Below are 20,862 nucleotides of genomic sequence, written 5' to 3' on the forward strand. Positions count from 1 at the left end.
GAATGTAATGAGTTTTGTCTATTTATAATTTATGCATTATGCACACTTGCATTCTTCACCAACATATCTATAGTGCATTGGTAATTTGTCTGTTTTGATACATGTTAAATTTCAACTGGCTGATTTAAGACTATAGTCTACAAATATGCACTCAATTGCACTCAGAATCACACCTGCACACTCTTAATATGCATTCAGACTCCTGCTGTGCCTTGCATACTATATCATACTATGTTTTTATTGGCTTGTGTTAAAAAAAAAAAAGCACAGTAAAAATCTATGCAACATTGAGATTTTGCCGCCCATAGCAGTAGCACCATGAGTGATGCAGCATGGCCACATGGCGGTGCTGTGCACACTGGTTCCAAATATGCAGGACCTTTTGCGCTTGTTTTTGCCATGCATGAGGTATAGTGACAAGATTTATTACTGATGTTTCTGAAGGACCCCTGAGATTTAGCACTTAGTCTTTTCTGATGGTTTTCTTTTTTAAAAAGAGAAAAAAGTGACAAGTGACATTAATGAACCATTATACAAAATGATTTTGTACACTTTTGCAGGGGGTAAGTTTGGGGAAAAAAAGTCAATTTGCAAAAAAGACTTGACCAGTCAGCAGGAGTGTGATGCACTGATTAGGACTGTTGGAAGCCATTTCATGCATGGCCCCAGTCATTACTATTGGCAACAACAAATTTTAGTATTATTATTGTGTAAACTACTAATTATAGTTTACACAGCAATTATGTGTAAACCTAGGTCGCTATGCTATGTGTTCCCCTTCCCTTGCACGCATTCGTATTCGTATTGGCTCGGTCTAGAAGTTTTCCACCTTTTTGAAAATGTAGTATGTTTAAAAAAACCATCACCTTATACTCTCCTTCTCACACTCCTTTTCACCTGGGAGCAGCAAGTCTTTTACTGATGTTTTGGATATGAAACTTTTTTTAGATGAAATAACATGCCTTCCGTAAATGAGATTAGTAAAAGTTCTGTGCATAGTATGCAAATGAGTAAATCTCATTCATTGGTATTGAGAAATGGGTCTATTCTGTAACTGTAATTTGAGCCCATTACTGAATATTACTAAAAAAAAAAAAAAGAAAACACACAACTGCTACAACTAATGCAATTAAATAATTATTTGTATTTTACACTCATCATTAAAAAATAATTCTCTTGAACCTCTGGATTGATAAAATATGATTAAATGCACCTTACCTGTTCCAAAACTGCCCTATGTTAGGATGGTTGAAATTTCTAAGTTTACATGCCATGAGATACTCAGATTAAGGGAATGCTTACAAGGCCATACATTCTAGACTGTTCATTGTTGTTGTATGGAAATTAGCAGCAATGTAGAGCGTAGTGCATTGTATATACACCCCAAACAACCCAAATTGTTTGCCAGAATGTTTGGCAGCCTATTATATTTCACCTTTCATTTATAGTGTTCACATAATGACTGTATGAGAGAAGAATGAAACGGCAGATCGATATTGGCACATTTGAAGCGTGGACATAAGACAACTGCGTGAATTAAAGGGAACCTCCACTGGAAGTCAAAAACATGAACAAAAATGTAGAGGATAATAAATTAAGGGTATCTGCCATTTCATTCCTGTTTCAGAATTGCTTACCTTTTTTTGGTTATTGCCATCAAGAATGGCTGTGGCCTTTTAGAAAGCAATTGGGGCAATGCACTGTGGGCTTTCTGGCTCCCTGTCTCCATACTCTTTTTGAAGGGGCAGTTACTGTTCTTGGTGTAGGTGGGTATGGTTTAAGTCATTATTCAGATTTGAAACCAAGACATTCAGTTGAATGCAAATACATTAATTTTATTTTATTTTTATTTATGCTTTATTGAACCAGGAAATTCCAACTGAGATACAATATCTGTTCTTCCAGGGAGTCCTGTCATACAAATTGGCAAACAAAAACAGCACCCAATGATACCAAATGATGCTCCATTCTGCTAATGGTCAAAGGCCCCACAGGATTTTAAAAAAACCAAATAACAAAAAAGTATCCATTTTGAAACAGGAACCAAAGGTATATTCTTCATTTACTCTTCACCACATTTTGAATGGATTTATTTGTATTTTTGTATATATACAGTGGAGGTTTTCTTTAAAATTTGGTGCAAGAAATACTGGCAGAACTATTCCAAATGATTTAGTTCTAAGCCCAAAAAATAATTGAAATGTTCTATTCCCAAAAATTGTGTTAATGGCTGTCTATTTGAGGCAGTTTGATTTTGTGAAGGCTAATTTTATCCCCGTTATTATATGTAAAAGTAATCAGGAAACCTGTACAGAAAATACAATTCTGTCCAGTGGCCTTAATTTAAGATGTGCTTAAACACCTGACTCCAACCACCCGTTGAAGTGCCTCTTATTACAAACTGCCACTAATTGTATGAAATATACAGTCTGGTGTGTCCTTTATCCAGCTTACTCATAAGATTTTCTTGCTTGATGTAAAAACCATATGGTGGCTAAGGACCAAGCCAATTACAGATAAGGATTCTTTTTTAAATTACAGATCATTGCAGATAAGTTAGACAATTTCCATAATTTCTGTTCCAATTGTAAGACAAATGGCTTGGATTAGCACCTGCTCCCATATTTCACATCACTAGTCAAACCATCAATACTAATTGCGCTTGCGGCCTCTGTTCAGTTACTACTTGCAGCTGCATAATGTCTTTATTTACTTGTTTGCTTGGCAGACGGTTATTTTCTGCAATTTAAAGTGCTTTGTTTACACATTTTTCATTTGTCCAGGCAAATATGCCCGGAAGAAATTCAGCTTATATACCTGGCTCGAGTACAACCTTCCATTTACGAGCACCATGTAAATATAAACTGCAGTTCTGCTCTTTCATATGAGTTTTCCAATCTACTTTACTATACAATACAACACTAGACCAAATTTGAATAAATTAACAACATAAATTCATAATGTTACAAGATGTTGTTACTGACAGTTGCCTTCATATGAGTGTCTCTTGAGACAAACATGCTAGTTATTGCCATTTATTCTTATAATAAATTATGCCACACAACCATAATCTCCAAGCTCTGGTTATGTACTTTGAGTTGATACAGTAAATAATCAGGCTTAAGCAAAATAGGAGAACCTTTTTTTATTTTCATTCATGTAATTCACCCAGCTGCATTGTTTAAAAAATGTGGACCATTATATGGCTCACAGTATAAAATCTTCATCCAGGAATTTAAATACCAATGTATACAAAATATTTTTTCACATGACAATAAGTAGCAATGATTCTAGCTTGAAATTTAATGGGTTAAACATAAATTGCTCTCCACTGAAAATTGCGACTATGACTTACAATCATTGCAGTCTTTAACAGTCTGGCATGTACTTACACGATTGTACAGTCTTTCTTAGTAAAAGCAAAAGTAGAAAGAACTGTCAATGCAGTTTAATACTTTTAAGATATGCCACTAATGTTAATGTATAATAATTCACTGTGTAGAAGACATTCAAGACAGTATTTTATTGTAAGATAAGGATAATTTATAGGATAGTTGTTGAAACATCACAAACACATAAATACATTGATAGCTGGATCCTCTTCAAGGTCCATTTCAATCCAAAACTAGGTCTAGTACCAAGTAAATACATTAGAATGGGGCCCTTCTTTAATTTGATCATGCTGAAAACATACAACCACTTGTAAAAATATATCTATATGATTGTCCATAGGGACATGGGTGTACTGCTTTTTTTCTATAAGCCAATGGCCTGTACGTATGAATGCGGCTGCTCTGTTTTGTTACTGCACTCTAGAACAACTAATTGTGACATGACCCTTGAGGTCCTGCACTGTTTTTCTGACCTAAAAAATGATATATTTTCAAAGTTGCACATAGTTTCCAACATATTAAACTGGTCAGATTGAATTAGTGTCACATGACACTTGAATACCTCTTTGTTTTCAAAGAGACCCAGCTGTTTTAACAGCAATCTCAACTGACAGTGCAGAGGAAAATGTGTCCCCAACCAAACCCCCTCCACACAGCCTCTCAACCCCCCTGCCCCCACACACACTTTACAAGCCTACAGGGCTTAAAGCCAACATACGACTTTTATCTAACACAACAGCACTGAGGGAAAAGTCCACACATACAAGGGAAGGGATCCTTCATACCAAAGGTGTGTGTGTGTGCATGGATGCAAATGCATGTCTGAATATGTTTAAGAGTGTTCATGTTATGTGTGAACATGCACATTTGTGTCTGTGAATTTTTATTAAAAAAAAAAAAAAAAAAAACTGGTCAACATTTCCATATCTAGTCTACAATCTGAATGTTCCTTCTAATCTGTCTGACCAATGTCAGTACATTATAAAATATTTGGAGAAGTAGCAGCTGGTATTGCACTCAACAGTAAATTGATTTTATTTTCATTCGAAAAAGCTTGTGCAATTGCACTGTACAACAAAATAAATTACAGCAATAAAAAGTAACCAATCAATCTGTGAAATTAAATTACTATTCTAAAGTAGAACACATCATATTCTTCTCATCAACCCCAACACTAGTTTCATAGAGTTCACATTTTGCCCCTGCTATTTGCAAAACTCAGTTCCTACCAAACGTATTCATATAGCCTATATGCAGTAGCATGTCTTCACATCTTTACAGAGCAATATGATTTCACCATAAAAAACAAATAACAAAATTGGTAAAAGATCATCTCAAAAGGTGGAGAAAAACAAATCAATTAAGATATCTGACTAAATTGCTAAGATTAAGAGCATCTACTTCAACCCAATAGCACTTACATATACATTACAATTCTGACCACAAACATGAACAGGTAAAAATACTTAAAACAATAACATAGAAGTTAACAGAACTTGCCATTTCGAGCTCACATACACACAAACAGAAGGTACATTTTGGATTATTTCTGGGCTTTGTGAAAGACAACATGCAGAGTCAAGTCTAGACACTGAAAGTAATTTTTTTTTTCAAATAAAACTCGCTGTGAATGGTGCAGCACTTCCCAAATGTGGAAATGAATCTATTTAATGATGACTTATGTACATGTCTAAGCATCACGTATATGCTCTGAGTTTAATGAAAGGTGGTTCTTGAAAAAAAAAAGCATAGTGATATGCATTACATTTTGTCTCCAGTGAATAATGCAAAAAAATAAAAACAGACTGACATTCTGTCAAGGCTGAATCAAGTTGCTCATCAGACCTTTTCAAATCTGACCCTTTTCCTTAAAATAGCCCTTGGTGGTCATTTGATTTAAAATTTAATGTGGGAGAGATGTGGGGTGTTCATCTATTTTCTCCCATTACAAGCTGATTAATATTGTGCTTTGATGATATCACGGCTGGCGTGCCAAGCATTCATTATAAGTAAAGAAAACACAGCTTTGTTTGTGCCAAGCTGTCATCAATCCAAGTTCTGCATCAGAAATATGCACTGGTTGAGTAAATCACTGAAATGCCGATTGCCAGTAAACTGATATCAGATTAGGAAGTGAAAGTTAGTACCCTATATCAAATTTCATAATCAACAAAGAATGTTTAGATCTAATGCTGATGTTCAAAGTGACCCCCTGATGATTTCTGATTCATGACTTAACTGTGATTATTTCCCCCAAAACAGTTAATATATAGTATATATATATATATAATGAGGTGGAATGGGATTTTAAATGTATAAGATATACATTTTAAGGCTAGAAATGCAAACCATCAGTGACACAAAACTTGATGGTAAATGAGGGAAAAGTCTATAAGAGCACATTACTTACTGGGTCAAAACAAATGCATATTCATGATGTGGCTAAGGAAGCATTCCAAAACCTCCTGAAGTAGATCACCCCATGGGCATTTTGGCTATGGTACTATATGTCCTTTCCCCCTACCAAATTGTTGTTACTCTGTGAAACAAAGCTGCTTTCTGTGGACTTGACTGATGAAGTACTTGCAAAGGCAACCAAGGCTGTATCACTTGCCCTTAACTGTTTGCGGAAAACAGCACATAATGTGGCCTTGTCCATTTCTACAGGAGACCATCGTTAGGACAAGCCCGACCTTCATTTGAATTTGAGCATATGCACAGAGTTTTACTTTCTGGGGAAAAACGCAGCAAGTCGTTGTTTCTTGATGGGGAGGATGTGTATCTCTTGGGAGTTGACCTTTTTTAACTTTATGGCTCTGTTTTTGGGTGTCTTTTTGAGGGGGTCATTGGGGTCGCGAGGGTCGGCCTGGGCCTTCCGTTCAAAGCACTGCTGCAACACAGCCTGCTGGTTGGCATCCTGTTTGATGGAGAAGTTTTTGGTAGAGACACCGGACAGCCCCTTGATCTTCCCGCAGAAGATGGCTGGGACAGCATCCTTGACCGAGACGATGACCTTGGCTGTCTGGGAGGTGCTGACGATCTCAAAGTTGCTGCCCCCACCACACTTGGGCTCACAGCCAGACCTTCCACCTCCACCCCCTCCTCCACCCCCGTCCATTACCCACTTGTGCTGCCGGCTGAACTCCAGGGATGCCAGGCCATTCAGAATCTTGGAGTCCAGCTTCTGGGCATGCTCGATGGGACGCAGGACCTCCAGAGATAAGGCAGCATGTGCTGTCTCTTCACCCGAGCGACAGGCGTGGTCCAGCTCAACCCCCACATCTCTGCTTGCATATGACTGGATGCACGGTTTCCTCACACTGGCCACTGACAAGTCAAGGACACTGTCTTGCTGAACTGGGACTTCCTGCTTGGTCTGAAATGGTGGGGACTTCATAGATAGGTCCAGAACTTCTCCACTGGTGATAGGAATGCAGGACGCCGAGTCCAATTGGGGCACCAGGAGAGCCATTTCCCTGCTGTAGTTCTGCAAGGGACTGGGGATCTCCTTGCTGTTAGTCTGGGTGCTTTTGCTCAAAGTGCAAACTGGCCTGGGAGGGTCGGAAAAACACTTGGATTCTGCGTTAGGTGGGATGGGGATGGGGACTGGGATGGGGATGGGTAGAGGAACGGGCAGGGGCACAATGACGGGGTATGGGACCAACAGGGTGGCAGGAGGAACCAGGGGAGACAGCAGGGAACTATATGGATGGGGGAGAGGGGGCTGCGGGAAGAACGTGGAGGAAGAGAAAGGGTCAGCCGGGGGAGGGGCAGTGGGGTGACAAGGGGAGGAGCCCAAGTTGTTCTGGGATGGGAACATGTCCTGCAAAATGGCAGCCAGCCCTGGGTTTTGGAAGAGGGGCAGGACCCCAGGCTCCTGCGCCTGCCCCATGGGCTTTTGATCCAAAGGTGAGGGCTGGCTGAATGAGAGAGAGGAGTTGTGGCACAGGACATTGTTCTGGAGGGATATGGTGGGACACTGGGCACCAGGCGGGAGAACGGGGGAGTTGAGGTGCTGGAACACCTGCTGCTCCAAGACCAGAGGCAGGGAGACAGGACCCTGGCTGGTCATGAGGTAGGGAGAACTGGCCGCCTGGTTGACCTGGGGGGCGGTGCTCCCGGCCATTTGGAGGTGGATGGGGAGCACCACCGGGCTGTCCCCGAGACAGATGGGCTGCAGAACAGTGGCGGCCACTTTCAGGGCCACCCCTCCAGGGGACTCGGCACTGGGGCTGACCACCGAGGGGGCCGGGACGGCCACCATAGGGGAGAGGGCCTTCTTCATCAGCCCGCTGGAGTTGATGTTCCAGGCCTCGGCCGTGATCAGCTGGGTCATGCCGTTCTCCAGCTTACCGCTCCCGCCGTCGGCCTCCCCGCCACCGCTGCCCGCGCTATGGCCACTCACCATGTCCAACGGCATGCCAGGCTGGCTGTCCTTCTGCAGGCCATCCATGGTGATTTTTTCCCTTTTCTTACAAACAAAAAATTCCTCTCTCTCAAAAGAAATCCGCTTCAGCTGCTGACCAAAGCTGAGGATCTCATGGCTCCCAGGTTTTGGATCTCTTGAGTAATGACTGCAGCTACAGGTCCTATGAAAATGAAGAAAAAAGGAAGGGATTGGGGTAATAATTAGTAACTAACCTATACTCAAATTATAGTCAACAGTAAAAGTGAAGGATTCAGTGGTGTAGTTATGGCCAGCAGTGTACAGAACTGAGTTTGTAACTCAGATGTTGTAGGTTCCAGTTCCAGATGGGGAACTGCTGGTTTACCCTTGATCAAGGCACAATGAACACAATGAATTTATTGAGCACCTTTAATTCAAGGAAACAATCCCTGGAAAGGGCTTCACTGTGAAATAAAAAATAAATAAAAGGATATAATACATATATCCTTATTTAATATTATAAATAATAATACATTCAAAATCCAAATAAATTGAGGAAAATAATAAAAATGGGAAAAGAGGGTAAAATCAATTTCACATAAAAGCAACTTAGCTAAGTCTGGAGTCACCACTCCTGCACAAGACACTTACCATACAAAGACGTGTCAAAATTATATAAAAGCATATCTTATGATCATTGCGGTGAAGACAGAAAGACAGAAAGTTGCATTTTTATTATATGATCACTCCCACTCCGGTTCAATGAAAGACACTTCTTCAAGGACAAATTCACAGGCCTGGACTACACTCATTTATGATGCTCAATAAATCTTCCTGCAGATCCCCCATGGGGCCCATGAAATATTCACTCATGTCTCTTTTATAGTGCAGTAATGCGTCGCGATTGTGCTTGTGAGTGTGATCACAGAAACAAACACAGTGCTCAACAGTACCTGCACCCTAACTGAAAGCTGTGACTAAAATAACTCTAGTAAAACTGTGAGCTTGCAGGCTTTATCCAATTACGTTTCTGGCAGCAAATAAACAAATTCTTTCTTTGGCAGAGACTGACTAATGATACTCTCATATGAAAACAGTGGAAGACCAAACACACTGACGCCACACTAAACATAATAGCCTCAATTTTATTATGAAGGTCAGTAAACAAAGCTGAAAGATTTGAGCCAAGAAATGTTTCTTCCTTCTCTGCCAAATTATGTTTTGACTAAAGGAAAAACATTTCTGCTGAGTTCTTTTGGATTCAGAACCATTCAGAACCACTAGTGTCACTGCAAAACTAGGCTTTTTTTCAACAGAATTGGGTAAGTTGCAACAGCCAGCACATACAGTAGTGATGTCACTTTCATGCAAATCTTCTCATCCTTGTCACTGTACTATCCTTATTTACTGAAATGGGCAATGCTGTTACATGACATATTAAAGTGCATAGGAAGGATCACTTCTGAGATGTTGTTTGGCAGTCTATTTTGTGAAGAAACCAACATTTCCATAATTACTTTGACAAGCGTTACCTAAGAGGGTGCTACACATTGGTGGTTGAGATGTTAACCACCTCAACTGCAAAGCACTTTGAAATGAAAAACATCTATAGATAAAATAATAATAATAATAATAATAATAATAATAATAATAATAATAATAATAATAATAATACAGCATTGTCAGCCAAGAAAACTAATTATAGTGGAGCCATTAGCCTCATGCAACTGCAGAAGCTAATCAGATTTACCCATCTAAACACAGGCAAGAAATTTTCTGTCATTTCCTTCCAGGTGGGATTCCTATTTTCCTTTAGAAGAATAAAAATCTCTGACCCAATATGTGACAGCTGCTTGCACTATCTGTAAGCACATGTCACCTTGACACAGAAACACAAGGAGAGGAACACTGATAAGGGACCTGTGAAGTTTACCCCTGTCCACTCTGCTGTGACCTCAAACTGTGTGCCAGTCCCCATGATAACACTTTCCATTTGAGGGCCCTGCTTACGTGGAACAATAAGAAAATGATAAAAATGAGATCACTCACCCAGACTGTAGCCCACCCCTTTGATTACCACCAATGAGATTTGTGGGGGTTTTATGTTTTCAGTTCACATTTGGATGGAGGCCTCCCAACTTAATGTGTTAATGTATGCGACAGCGAGGTGATGTGAGGGTGATATGACACGTGACTGCTCTGAGAAGGCTTTTTCATGCGGGTGTCTTTGAGAAGACCGAGGATGAGTCACGCTTCCCGTTTGATTGACTTGTTGGTAAGGATCCATTCTTTCACGCTTTAATAACGTGACTGCATTTCAGTCTGAATGCGTCTTTAAACCTTGGCTGTGGCCATGGAGTTTGGAAAAAAGAATAGTCAAACTCTAAGTGACCTCAGTGCTGTTTAAGATGTACCACAATTATCATTTGCTTATTTATCTAATCTGAACTGAGATTTCCCCCACAATCTCACTGACAGACCCAAGGTTAGGAATATTTTCTTACCGCAATATTTGAACCCACTGTGGTTGGAGCCTGAGACAGACATCTTTCAGACATGTGCAGTTGAAACTAAAAGACCCATTTCACAAAGGAATTATTTAACAAACATGCGCTTGGTTTCATCACTGGTGTTGTGAGCTTTCTTGCCAAGAACGGCATGACCTGCAAATGATGTAATAAATAATTAAACACAAATTTAAGTATCAGTTTAAAAACCAAGCACATGCTTGTAATATCACTGGTACCACATGTCTAACTTTTATTAGTCCAAGATCTATGAAATGGTCTGCCAAGAACCCATCAAAAAAAAAGCCTAAATTCTAAGCCTGAACTGGAAAGCAATGCAGCAAGTCAAATACTCTGGAGAGAAATTATTCTAAACAGAAACAAGCTATACTCCAACAGAAACTTGACAGTCAAAAAACAGCAATCCCTCAAAATGCATTGCAACAACATAAAAAAGCAAAGTGCATTTACAGTATATCTGAAAGATTACTACATAGCGAATTATGTTGACAACAGGCTTATAAATGTAGGGGCTTAATGCTACTGTATGTAAACATGAACTGCTGTTACGAACTGATTTTCCTATTTTATAGGTCCAGTGATTCAGAAATCATAGCGTAGCCTATTCAGTTTTATCATAGCAAGGCAGTTCTGTGTCCCCTAGGTTTGGTACCCACAATATTTTTCAGTTTAATGGTAGAAAAACTCAAAAAAACAGGTAAAATGAAAATGATCCAATGTAGTATCTGACATCAAATGGTTACTAACTCGTATCAGTCCTATAGTCTGAAATAGGTCTGGGTGAAGAATATGTGGTTGGTTTCAGGATCCAACTGCTTTTAAACCCACCACCAAGAATGATCATAAATACAGACTGAACAGATGATATGAGAACTACAGACGGAGCAGTGAATCACTGGACTGTCAGGATCAGAAGAAACGTTTGCCTGTGGATGGACCACCTATAAACTGATCAACTCCATATGAGGTGGAAGAGGAGATCTCAGTGTGGGCTAAGAGAGCTATCTCACAGTGCCTCTACAATGGGAGAAGACAGAAGACGGCTTGCTAAAGACATTCAACCCCCCCCCCCCCCCCCCCCCACTTTTGAAGTATCTTTTTACTTGCCATAACAATTATTAATGAAAGCCTGCAGTAAACATTCAGAGACAAAGTCCAGGTTCACCTGAATGTAAACAGTATGTTATTAAGTTACCAGACCATGAAATATTACTACTAAAGTAGAAGACAAAATACAGGGCCCCATTTCTTTATTCTTTTTTGTAGAGTCTGGCCACTGTTGTCATGACAACACAGGACCAATATAACTCCATGGTTTCCACTGGTTATGTCGGCAGCCATTTTGTACCTGGGAGTACCTCATTTGGGAGTAGCTGTGTGGTTGTATGGCCTCCTGCCCCTCAGCTCTCCCTCTCTCTCTCCTTCCCTCTCTCTCTCTCTCTCTCTCTCTCTCTCTGTCACCATATGCTGTCCCAGTAGCTGCCCTTCCCTCTGCTGCCAGAGCGTATTGATGTGAGATACAAAGCTTAAATCTCACACATCAGGCGTGAGAGTCACGCATTGTGGACCAGTCTCACACTCGCACATCTTAGGTCCAGAAACCTCACACATTTCAGTCACTAAGCTGTTGTTAAACAGAAATTAATCCCCCTCCCCTCTTAACAATTAATCTTGAAGCCCCCTCCCCGTTCAGCAATTTGTCACATTCGGCTTTTGGAAACTTGAGATCAATAGTGGGGGTGACAGGTAACAGAATCATTTGTAAACAGGCTGCAGCGCATGTGTGGGCAATATGTCAGGAATGAATGAATGAACGTGGGCATTAATTAATGCACACATAAGAAATGCTACGTGTCACGAGGCGGAGCCGTCCGCATAATCAGAGGCTTCAGGAGTCACGTATGGCATTTCAACAGCCGAATGGAATGCCTCCTGCCCAAGCCATTGAGGACTTTATTACACCACTTCTTTTTTTGAACATAATGGCATCCATGTGGCTAAGCAGTTGCACAAATAAGCAGGCCCACTGCCTGCTTGTGCTGCACCAGTCCTACGCAGCTACACTGCTCTGCAGCACGACTGAGCCCACGCGGCACGGCTGTGAACCATTAGATGTGGATTTTTTTTTTTTTTTTTTTTTTGGGAGGAAAGAACTCATGGCTGATCTTCTCCACTGGACCTGAGCTGCAGGCCCATAGTAGGGCCAGTTTACACACATCGTATGAGAATCCAGTAAAAAAGCATGTGTATTTATAGAGTGCAGCCTTTGTACTTTTCCCTGGCTTCCTACCAGCAGTCAATCCAGCAGCCTGTATTTATAGCGTCTGTGAGTGGAAGGTGCCTGCACCCCAGGAATAAATGTGCAATGAGATCATGAGTGTAGACACACGTGTGCATGCACAGACCCACACACACACACACACACACACACACACACACAGGAATACATACACGCTTAAAGACAGAAGGGCATGCAGACACACGCGTGCGCACATTCATGCATGTGTTACACACACATATACAAACCAGCTATAACGCAGATACTGTGATTAATGTGCTGTCTTCGAAAATGGCATGAGAAACCATACATCACCTTGTGCAGTGACATAGGCGACTACAGACTCAGCATCAGACCAGCATTTGTCGACACTCTACAAGTCAATTAAAAAAGGAATAAAACTTCACACCACAGCTACACCCTGATTTTTCGCACTTTTCCCTCCCGTTGTTCTCCCCAAATTGGAATGTCCAATCACACCCTATTCCATCTCCACCATATCTTCCATCAATTCAGATTCAGGATGAAAAAAATGGTAACCTAAGAACATACACATGATGGCAACAGCATGACAACAGCGGGCCAAAAAATGACTTCCTGTTATTTACACACAAGCCCGTTCATCCTCTAGAACCTGTCACCTGACCGCTTTCTCTGTGTCAGAGAACTACGCAGCTGTTGCAGCTGGGGAAAGCAGATGGCAGGAGTCAGACTGGCCGGAGGAGAGAGGAGACGGGGGTTGCCATGCCAGTGGAAACCCTCTCTCTCGGGGTGACGGTATGGCATAGTACACGTCACCCGGTGGGATTCCTGGCCACAGCTGTTGCTGGCATGCCCTGATCCGGAGCAGGCTGAGCCCGATTCATTTGTGAAACTCACTGAGTGCAAATAAAATCAGATATGACGAGAGCCCTGCTGCACCTAACTCCAACCGCTGAAGCATCTTCTCAAAGCACCAGCTGAGGTCAGGTTGAGGTGAAATACATAATGGCATTTGTCATTATTGCGCATAGTTTATTTTAGCGTATTGTCGATGAGGCTAGATGGATGACTCTGACACTATTGCATATGTAACTCAGGTGGACGCACTGTGCTCTATCATTGTAAGTAGCTCTGCATAAAAGCATCTATGAAATGAATGCGATGTAATACAATTAAGTGTTCCTTCTGTTTCATTATGCGAGAGTGAATCCTTGATCAAAAGCGGATGAGGGGTTGATGGGGCGGGTGCACTGTACCCACTCCAGCTGCACAGGAAGTGGGCTGCCGGGTCACAAGAAACAAGACCAGGTTAAAACCTATATGGCTGGACCTAACACACGTCATCCGGCCGACCAATGGTGTAACTTCATCACTCACTCAGTCACTCACTCAGTCAGTCACAGACATTCGCGTTTGTAGGGCTGGCCATGCTGTTGCGGTCCAGCCAACAATGGCTTGCAGGCACGCACAAGTCTAGTCTGCCCCCTCTCCCAAAATTATGGGAGGTCGCACCAACAGGACTGTCTACAAAAACAATGGGCTGTTTGCAGACTTGGAGGACATTTTAAAAAAATTGGATATTAAACATAAAACACTGAAAACTGAGGACTGAACTCTGTCCCCTTAGCTGGCTTCACCTTCACAAGTTTACGATTGTCCTCTCCGGTTCAGTGAATTCTGCTTCACGTTCAGCTGCTTTCACTTTTGGGAGGGGGTGGATCACATGCCTCTGGAAGTCTCTGGAAGCAGGGCAAACGTGTGAAAAAGAGAAGTTCCCAGCCAAAGTGCAGTCACGCTTCAACTCCCTGGTCTCTGTTCAGACGCTTCGAGACCCCTGCTCTCTCTCTCTGGACCCTGACCCTGCCATTAGCGTCATTCAGGATCAGATCGCATGAGCACTGTCTTGCACTTCGATTCCCTCCTTACAGAACACCCCCAGACCGGTTAGCTCCCAAACTACACCCTGCACAAACATATACAACAACTCCCTACCGACACCTCCCAACAATCACCTTCAGGTTTCCCACTTAAGTCTGTATCCCCTATTCCATGATCCTCTATTAAGGCCTCTTCTTCCCTGGCCACTACCTTTCCCCCCCAGCTGAACCAATCACATCTGCCCCCTGCCTGAGCCCTGCCCCGCCCCCTTGTGTTTAATCCGCCTCTGAGGTACACTCATCTTATCAGAGCGAAATGTTTGTTTGTAGGGAGCTGGCCTCAGTTCTTGATGGGAATCTGGAACCCCACATCCATCCAGGCCTAGCGATGGGAGCAGGCTGGGGGTTATTTCCCTCATTACTCTAGTGGTCTGGAACGCTTGGGTGGCTACCTCTACCCCTTACAACTGGGGAGTAAACTACAATCCACAGCCAAGGCAAGCAACACAGGGTGGGTTTGGGAAGAGGTGGGGGGGGACAGAATTGTGTAATCCAAAGCCTTAACACTCTAAATAACAGTGTCAAAAAAGACATCTGTTTAATTGTGCTGCAATTTATGAAATGACCCTGACCCCATTAACTTTTGCGGATTCTGTCTGATCCCCTGTCGCTCCCCGCCCCTCACCCCCTGGCCCTCAGCACACCAATCCACCACCCCCCCCCCCCCCCCCCCCACTGTGTGGAGCACAAGGGAGGAGGCTACAGATATAAATAACTGCCAGATCAACAGCGCTTTAATTAAATATGAGGTAATATGAGCCTGCATGCAGCAGAAACACGAGAACCCTCTATCCATAACAGCCCGCTTACATCCGTTATCATTACAACCCGGCCCATCACCATTCATTAGGATTATTTACTGCCACCTTTATGGCGGGAGAAATATGGCTATTAATTACAAAAAACTCCATTTTAAGTGAAATGTTTGCATTTTCCAAAAGCCTCAAAAGACAGAAAATTAAATTGATCAGCCCTAATGCTGACATCAGCCTGCTCTCCATCAAGGTGTATCAGCACAGAGCTTTGAAAACGGCTACAGCCCTGTATATGTCTACTGTACTTCAAACCACATATACTCACCACTGGGCAGATTGCTTAAGATTCAAACCTTCACTCTAAGAGCCTAATTCATACTCCTCAGAGTAGTGACTACCATATAAATGTTTGCACTGTGAAGTGACACAATTTTTGTTGTTTTGGCTCTGTGCTCTATCATGTTGGATTGTAAGTGTATATGAGGTTGAAGTGCGGCCTGCTTTTTTTTTGGATGATATTTACATCCACATCAGATGCTCTGTGTAGGAATAACAGCCCTTTCCATACATAGGGGAGCAAAAGTAATGGGACAAATTAACATTATCGAAATATAGTCAGATTTAGTACTTGGTTGCAAAATCCTTTGTATTTGATGACTGCCTGAAGTCTGTAACAATAGGCATCACCAGACACTGGTGAAATCAGACACATGGGCATGTTAGAAATTAAATACGCTTAATAAAATTTCAAAATCTGTATGTCCATTGCCTCCAGCTTTAATATCCACAATTTCCAATATACTGTACAGGGCACCTACTATGGACAAATCAATTTGTCCATAGTTTGAACAATTTGTTGAGATTGGTACTGAGGCCATGGAGGTACTGATGTTCAAAAATTGCAGTTTTTTACTGGAGAGCTGACCAACGCAAACATAACGCTGTGGACACCTCTGAACGTGAAGGTCCATGAGGGCACTGTTCTTTAGGCTGGTGATGAGCGCAGGGGGGCAAATCAACCAGGGCAGGGGTAAACCTGGCACAGGCATTTACCATTGGCACCAACACAGAAATGCTAACCCTATGCAGTAGAGACCAGAACGGGATCAAATCAAATAATTATATATGTAAAGCATTAAAATTGGAAAGCAATCAGATTCTGCAAATTAAGTACAAGGTATGTTACTAACCAAAATGTAGAACTGTATAAAACAGAGGTCTGAAACGTTGTTTCTGGAGAGCCATAGGGTTTGCTGCTTTCTGTTGTTACTCACTGATCGATTGTAGCAGTGCATTACACTGATCTCACATGCATACTTGCGTCTGAACTAGTTGCTAATAATAAGGTAAAACCAAAAGACCAGCAGACCTCATGGCTCTCCAGGGCTACGGACCCCTTGTGTAAAAGAAACATTCTGTTCTGAATACTGAATAAAATAGATTTCTTAATAGTCTGTAAAGTATTTAAACATTTACTTGGTCTGCAGGTCTGGCAGTTATTTTTGCATTTTACTTTTCCCTTCATCTCCCTAAAGGGAAGTGTTCCATGCAGCAATCCTTAATCCCCATTTCAAACCGATGAGAAAATAATAATACAAAGAAATAGAAAGGAAACAGCAGATTGAGATTTGCACTGTAAAATGCTTCACTGCATATATAGAGCTAAATGGCACATCAAGCAAGTGTCATTGGTTTTCGGGGTTCCCTTTTTTTTTTTGTTGCCAAGCACAAACATTTGCAGTGGTGACTGGAAGGTGTTCCACTGAAGAGTGCCTAAAATCAATTAACTACAAATCATCAAATGAAATCTGAATCTTTCTGAGATGGTATTCATTAAAATATTGCAGCATTAGCATTTTTTTTGTGCTGACAAAATCTTAATTTAAGACACTGGAACAGAAATTGACTCACAACAGACAAAATCTTGTCACAACCACAATACAAACTCCCTTCAACTCCTGTGAAGTGAATACACTGCACCACAACAGCTTCAGCAGTTCATCACTTTGATGACAACAAAAGCACTTGTGTTAAGAGGCTAATGTATGTGCTAACCTTGTGAGATTGGCGTTTGATGGTCAAAGCAACGCTTGACTTACTTTAACTCGCTTAGAGAAGCCACTTAAAAAGCTTTCACTGTTAACAAAACCAGCAAAGCCAATGAAACCATCTTAAATCAATATGTGAGTGTGCATGTGTGTGTTTGCGAGAGGGAGGGAGAGGGAGAGCGAGTGAGAGAGAGAGAGAGAGAGAGAGAGCTGATGGGGAGGAAGACATGTATGCTATGTGTGTCTGTGTGTGCGCATTAGAATGAATCATGCTTATACTGTGATGTTGGTTAGTATGTCGTTAAATCTTGCACACTTGACATCTCAACACACATTACTGACCCCCGTGACCTTTTTAAGCCATTCGGTTATGAGTGCTCATAGCGCCAAAACCATACGCAGCGAAGAGCTTTAATATGCACATAAACTCATACCTGACAGACGGTAAATGAATGACTAAGCAAAGTAAGTAAAGCACTGGGAGGTTGATCATCTTCAATGAAACCTCTGCTTCTGGTAAATATGTATAAATGGATGCAATGTAAATGCGACATACAAGTTGTGTAAGTCGCTCTGGATAAGAGCGTCTGCTAAATGCCTGTAATGTAGAGTACAATCAAGACCATATAACGAATACCATTATATCATATGAACAATGACCCAGTGCACAAACTGTAATGTGAATTACGCAGTGAGCTTCTTCGGTGTAAATGTTACACATTTGCCTAAGGGGTTAGGTCAAACACTGATAATGCTCTCTTATTTCTGTTCAAACAGGGAGAGAATACCATGTGATTTGCTTTTATGACATGACTGCAGCCTCTGAAGGACTCACAAGGATGATTTGCTATGATAAACCAGTTTGTTTACTGTTCTGTCCCATGTTGGGGGAAGGCCCTAACGACTTCTACACTGAGAAGAGAAGAATTTATCTCATACTGACAGAACAGATTTTTTTCCCTTTCGGGTTTGTTAGTTCACTGCTGTAGACCAAAACGAGGCACAGTAAATGGCCTACTGTCACACGGAAATACGGTCACGCATAATCCCTTATTCTGTATGATTCATGTTTGATGATACCGACATAACCAACACATTCACAGAGGTAATCAAGAGCCATTTGTACTCTTGAGGGGATAAACATAACCATAAGGATGCAGATAGTATGTTGAGTGATATGTGTACTTTCTTATGTCAGTCTCAAGATTAAAATATAGTAAGTCTTGCATTTTCTAAAAAAAAAAAAAAAAAAAGTATTTATCTTTATGTGACAAAATGCACACACGCACAAACATAGTTATCGTAGGCCATAGTTATTCTCTGATTGTCAGAAGGCGAGTGGCAATGGAAACAATACAAAAATGCCCCAAGGTAACGAACATGTGGTCAGCAGCAAATAGTTGTTCGGAGTACAGGACGAAGGATGTATTATATTGAATTTTCAAGACAGCAAAAAAGAGAAGGTTCACTTAATTAAAACTGAGTAGAGAAGCCAATGGTGGCCCCGTACCATCTAATGTCGAGTAAATATGGACCATGAAATAATAGCATAACACGTTTTTAATTGTCTGGGAAGTATACTGTCTTCTGTAAACATGTGTGACGGCAGACCACGACTGCGTTTTGTCCTCTTCAGAAGCACAGCTTCTAGACAACACAAACAGGCATAGCCGATGTAACACAGTAGGTTTCCCTTTTTGGGACTGCAAGATATCGAACGATTCAATGTACAGTATACTCCCGAATTCAGTTATGCCACCGCCTAACCCGGCGGTTAGATGCGCCAGTAATTGCCTTATTAACGAACGCCTCCGGAGACAGAAACACAGTGTAGCCTATCCTTTTACATAGCACATGCATCTCATTGTATCCCAAACCAGCTCGAGGGACCTCTTCTATTACCTCACAATACTGCAGCTGTTTGGCAACATTGTTGACCCAGAATATAACAGAAACGACGTAGAAGTTCACCGCCCCCTTACGCAGAAGGTGAAAACATACAGCAGTAATTCTGCGTCTGGTTCTATCCCAGCGATAACTATGAGATTTTAACAGAAATAAATGTAATGTTCAATCTAAATTAACATTGCATTGTACACTGTATTTGAGCATATCTGTCTTTTCTAGGCTATAGCTATATAAGGACAAGTAGCGTGTTCACACCCGCAGAAAGCATATCTTTAGCTACATCAATCGTAAAGCCGAGTACAATGCACATTACAGTAATATTGATGGGGAAATTGACCCTCTGTCTCTTTAAGGGCGCCTTCCCTTAATGCACACGAGGCTTGTCAACGCACCTGTATCACCACCTTACCCTTTAAATATGCGTTGCTTAATAAAATGCATCATCGCTTTATTTATTTTCAAGACTATTAAACTGCTACAATAGCGAAACGTATAAATGATTTTGTGCAAGGCGCTGGCATTTGGTCCCCCATCGGGTAAATATAAAATTTCGATTTATGCTTCATTTGAAAGAGTCTCGTAGCAATTGACAGCATAACAACAATTGCAATTGCCGATATTTTCGCAATAATATCTACATTTTACGTGCCTGTTAGCTATATGTTAAGAGGAAAACATCTCTTACCGTAATATTATAATCCGGTGCCAGAACAATGCAATATCATGTAAGACAGGGTGCCTTTAATACGCATCATTTGTGTCTTTTCCTGTGCTAGCGATCCACCCAGCACCATAATTCTCTTTTTTCAGTCGAGTCGTACTCCTGCAGTATTTGCAGCTCCGATAATCACCCGTAAAATATACTTCTCTCAAAAGGACTAGTCCCCGTGAAAGGTAAAAAACGGACAGCCGACTGCCATAAAACAACAGCCGTGGTTTATATTTGCCACTGTTAAATCACCATCGTCCCAATGATGAAAGCTCGAAACTCGGCTATCACCACAGAAGGCTGGAGTCCTGTGACAGCAGGCTGCGCGCGCAGCGTCCCAGCCCGAGCCTGTAGACCCTACCCCCCGATCCGTGGTGCGTGCGTGCGCGCTACAGAGGTAAACCTCTGGTCAACGCTGCCTGTCACACATCCTACTTACCAAAATCTATATATAGCGTTTTTCTCTCGTATTTAGGAATCTGTTAAAAAAAGTAATTAAGTATTCTATATATATTTGAACATTCACATCATCTTAAAAACATCATTCACTTCGTATTTCCACCTCAATAATGCATGTTGGTTAAAAAACATATATTTTATGTACCAAGATGGGACAGCGTGCCATGCAATTGCTAGCTAACAGCATTGGATCCCTCAGGTCCGACACGATTTCGCGTTTTACCTATTCCTATTAAACAAATAGTAACACAAGAACAAAACCTGTAGCAGACTGTATGTGCGTCTGCATGTGCAGGCTGAATGATATAACATTGTCCTATAAAAAACCCGTTATTAACATATAATAATAATAATAATAATAATAATAATAATAATAATAAACACTATCATCAACATCACCATTATTATTATTATTATTATTATTATTATTGCATGTTTTAGTAAAGTAAAAAAAAATTTTTATGGCTTGAATATAAATG

At 41.3% G+C, this 20,862-nt stretch overlaps 1 protein-coding gene across 1 annotated transcript; it reads right to left on the reverse strand.

Annotated features, from left to right (window-relative positions):
- Window positions 1-3,130: 3,130 nt before the first annotated feature.
- si:ch211-161f7.2 (retinoic acid-induced protein 2) lies at window positions 3,131-20,260 on the reverse strand. Its single transcript, XM_035407466.1, has 2 exons — window positions 19,901-20,260; window positions 3,131-7,981 (listed from the first exon to the last, which is right to left on the reverse strand). The coding sequence occupies exon 2, from the start codon at window positions 7,843-7,845 to the stop codon at window positions 6,118-6,120; it is 1,728 nt and encodes a 575-aa protein (XP_035263357.1). The 5' UTR covers window positions 7,846-7,981; window positions 19,901-20,260; the 3' UTR covers window positions 3,131-6,117.
- Between the last annotated feature and the right edge of the window lie 602 nt (window positions 20,261-20,862).

Source organism: Anguilla anguilla, chromosome 3, assembly GCF_013347855.1.
Source record: "Anguilla anguilla isolate fAngAng1 chromosome 3, fAngAng1.pri, whole genome shotgun sequence".
NCBI classification, from domain to species: domain Eukaryota; kingdom Metazoa; phylum Chordata; class Actinopteri; order Anguilliformes; family Anguillidae; genus Anguilla; species Anguilla anguilla.

Coding starts and splice junctions, on each gene's coding strand:
- si:ch211-161f7.2 (XM_035407466.1), bottom strand. CDS start 7,845: ATGGATGGCCTGCAGAAGGACAGCCAGCCTGGCATGCCGTTGGACATG.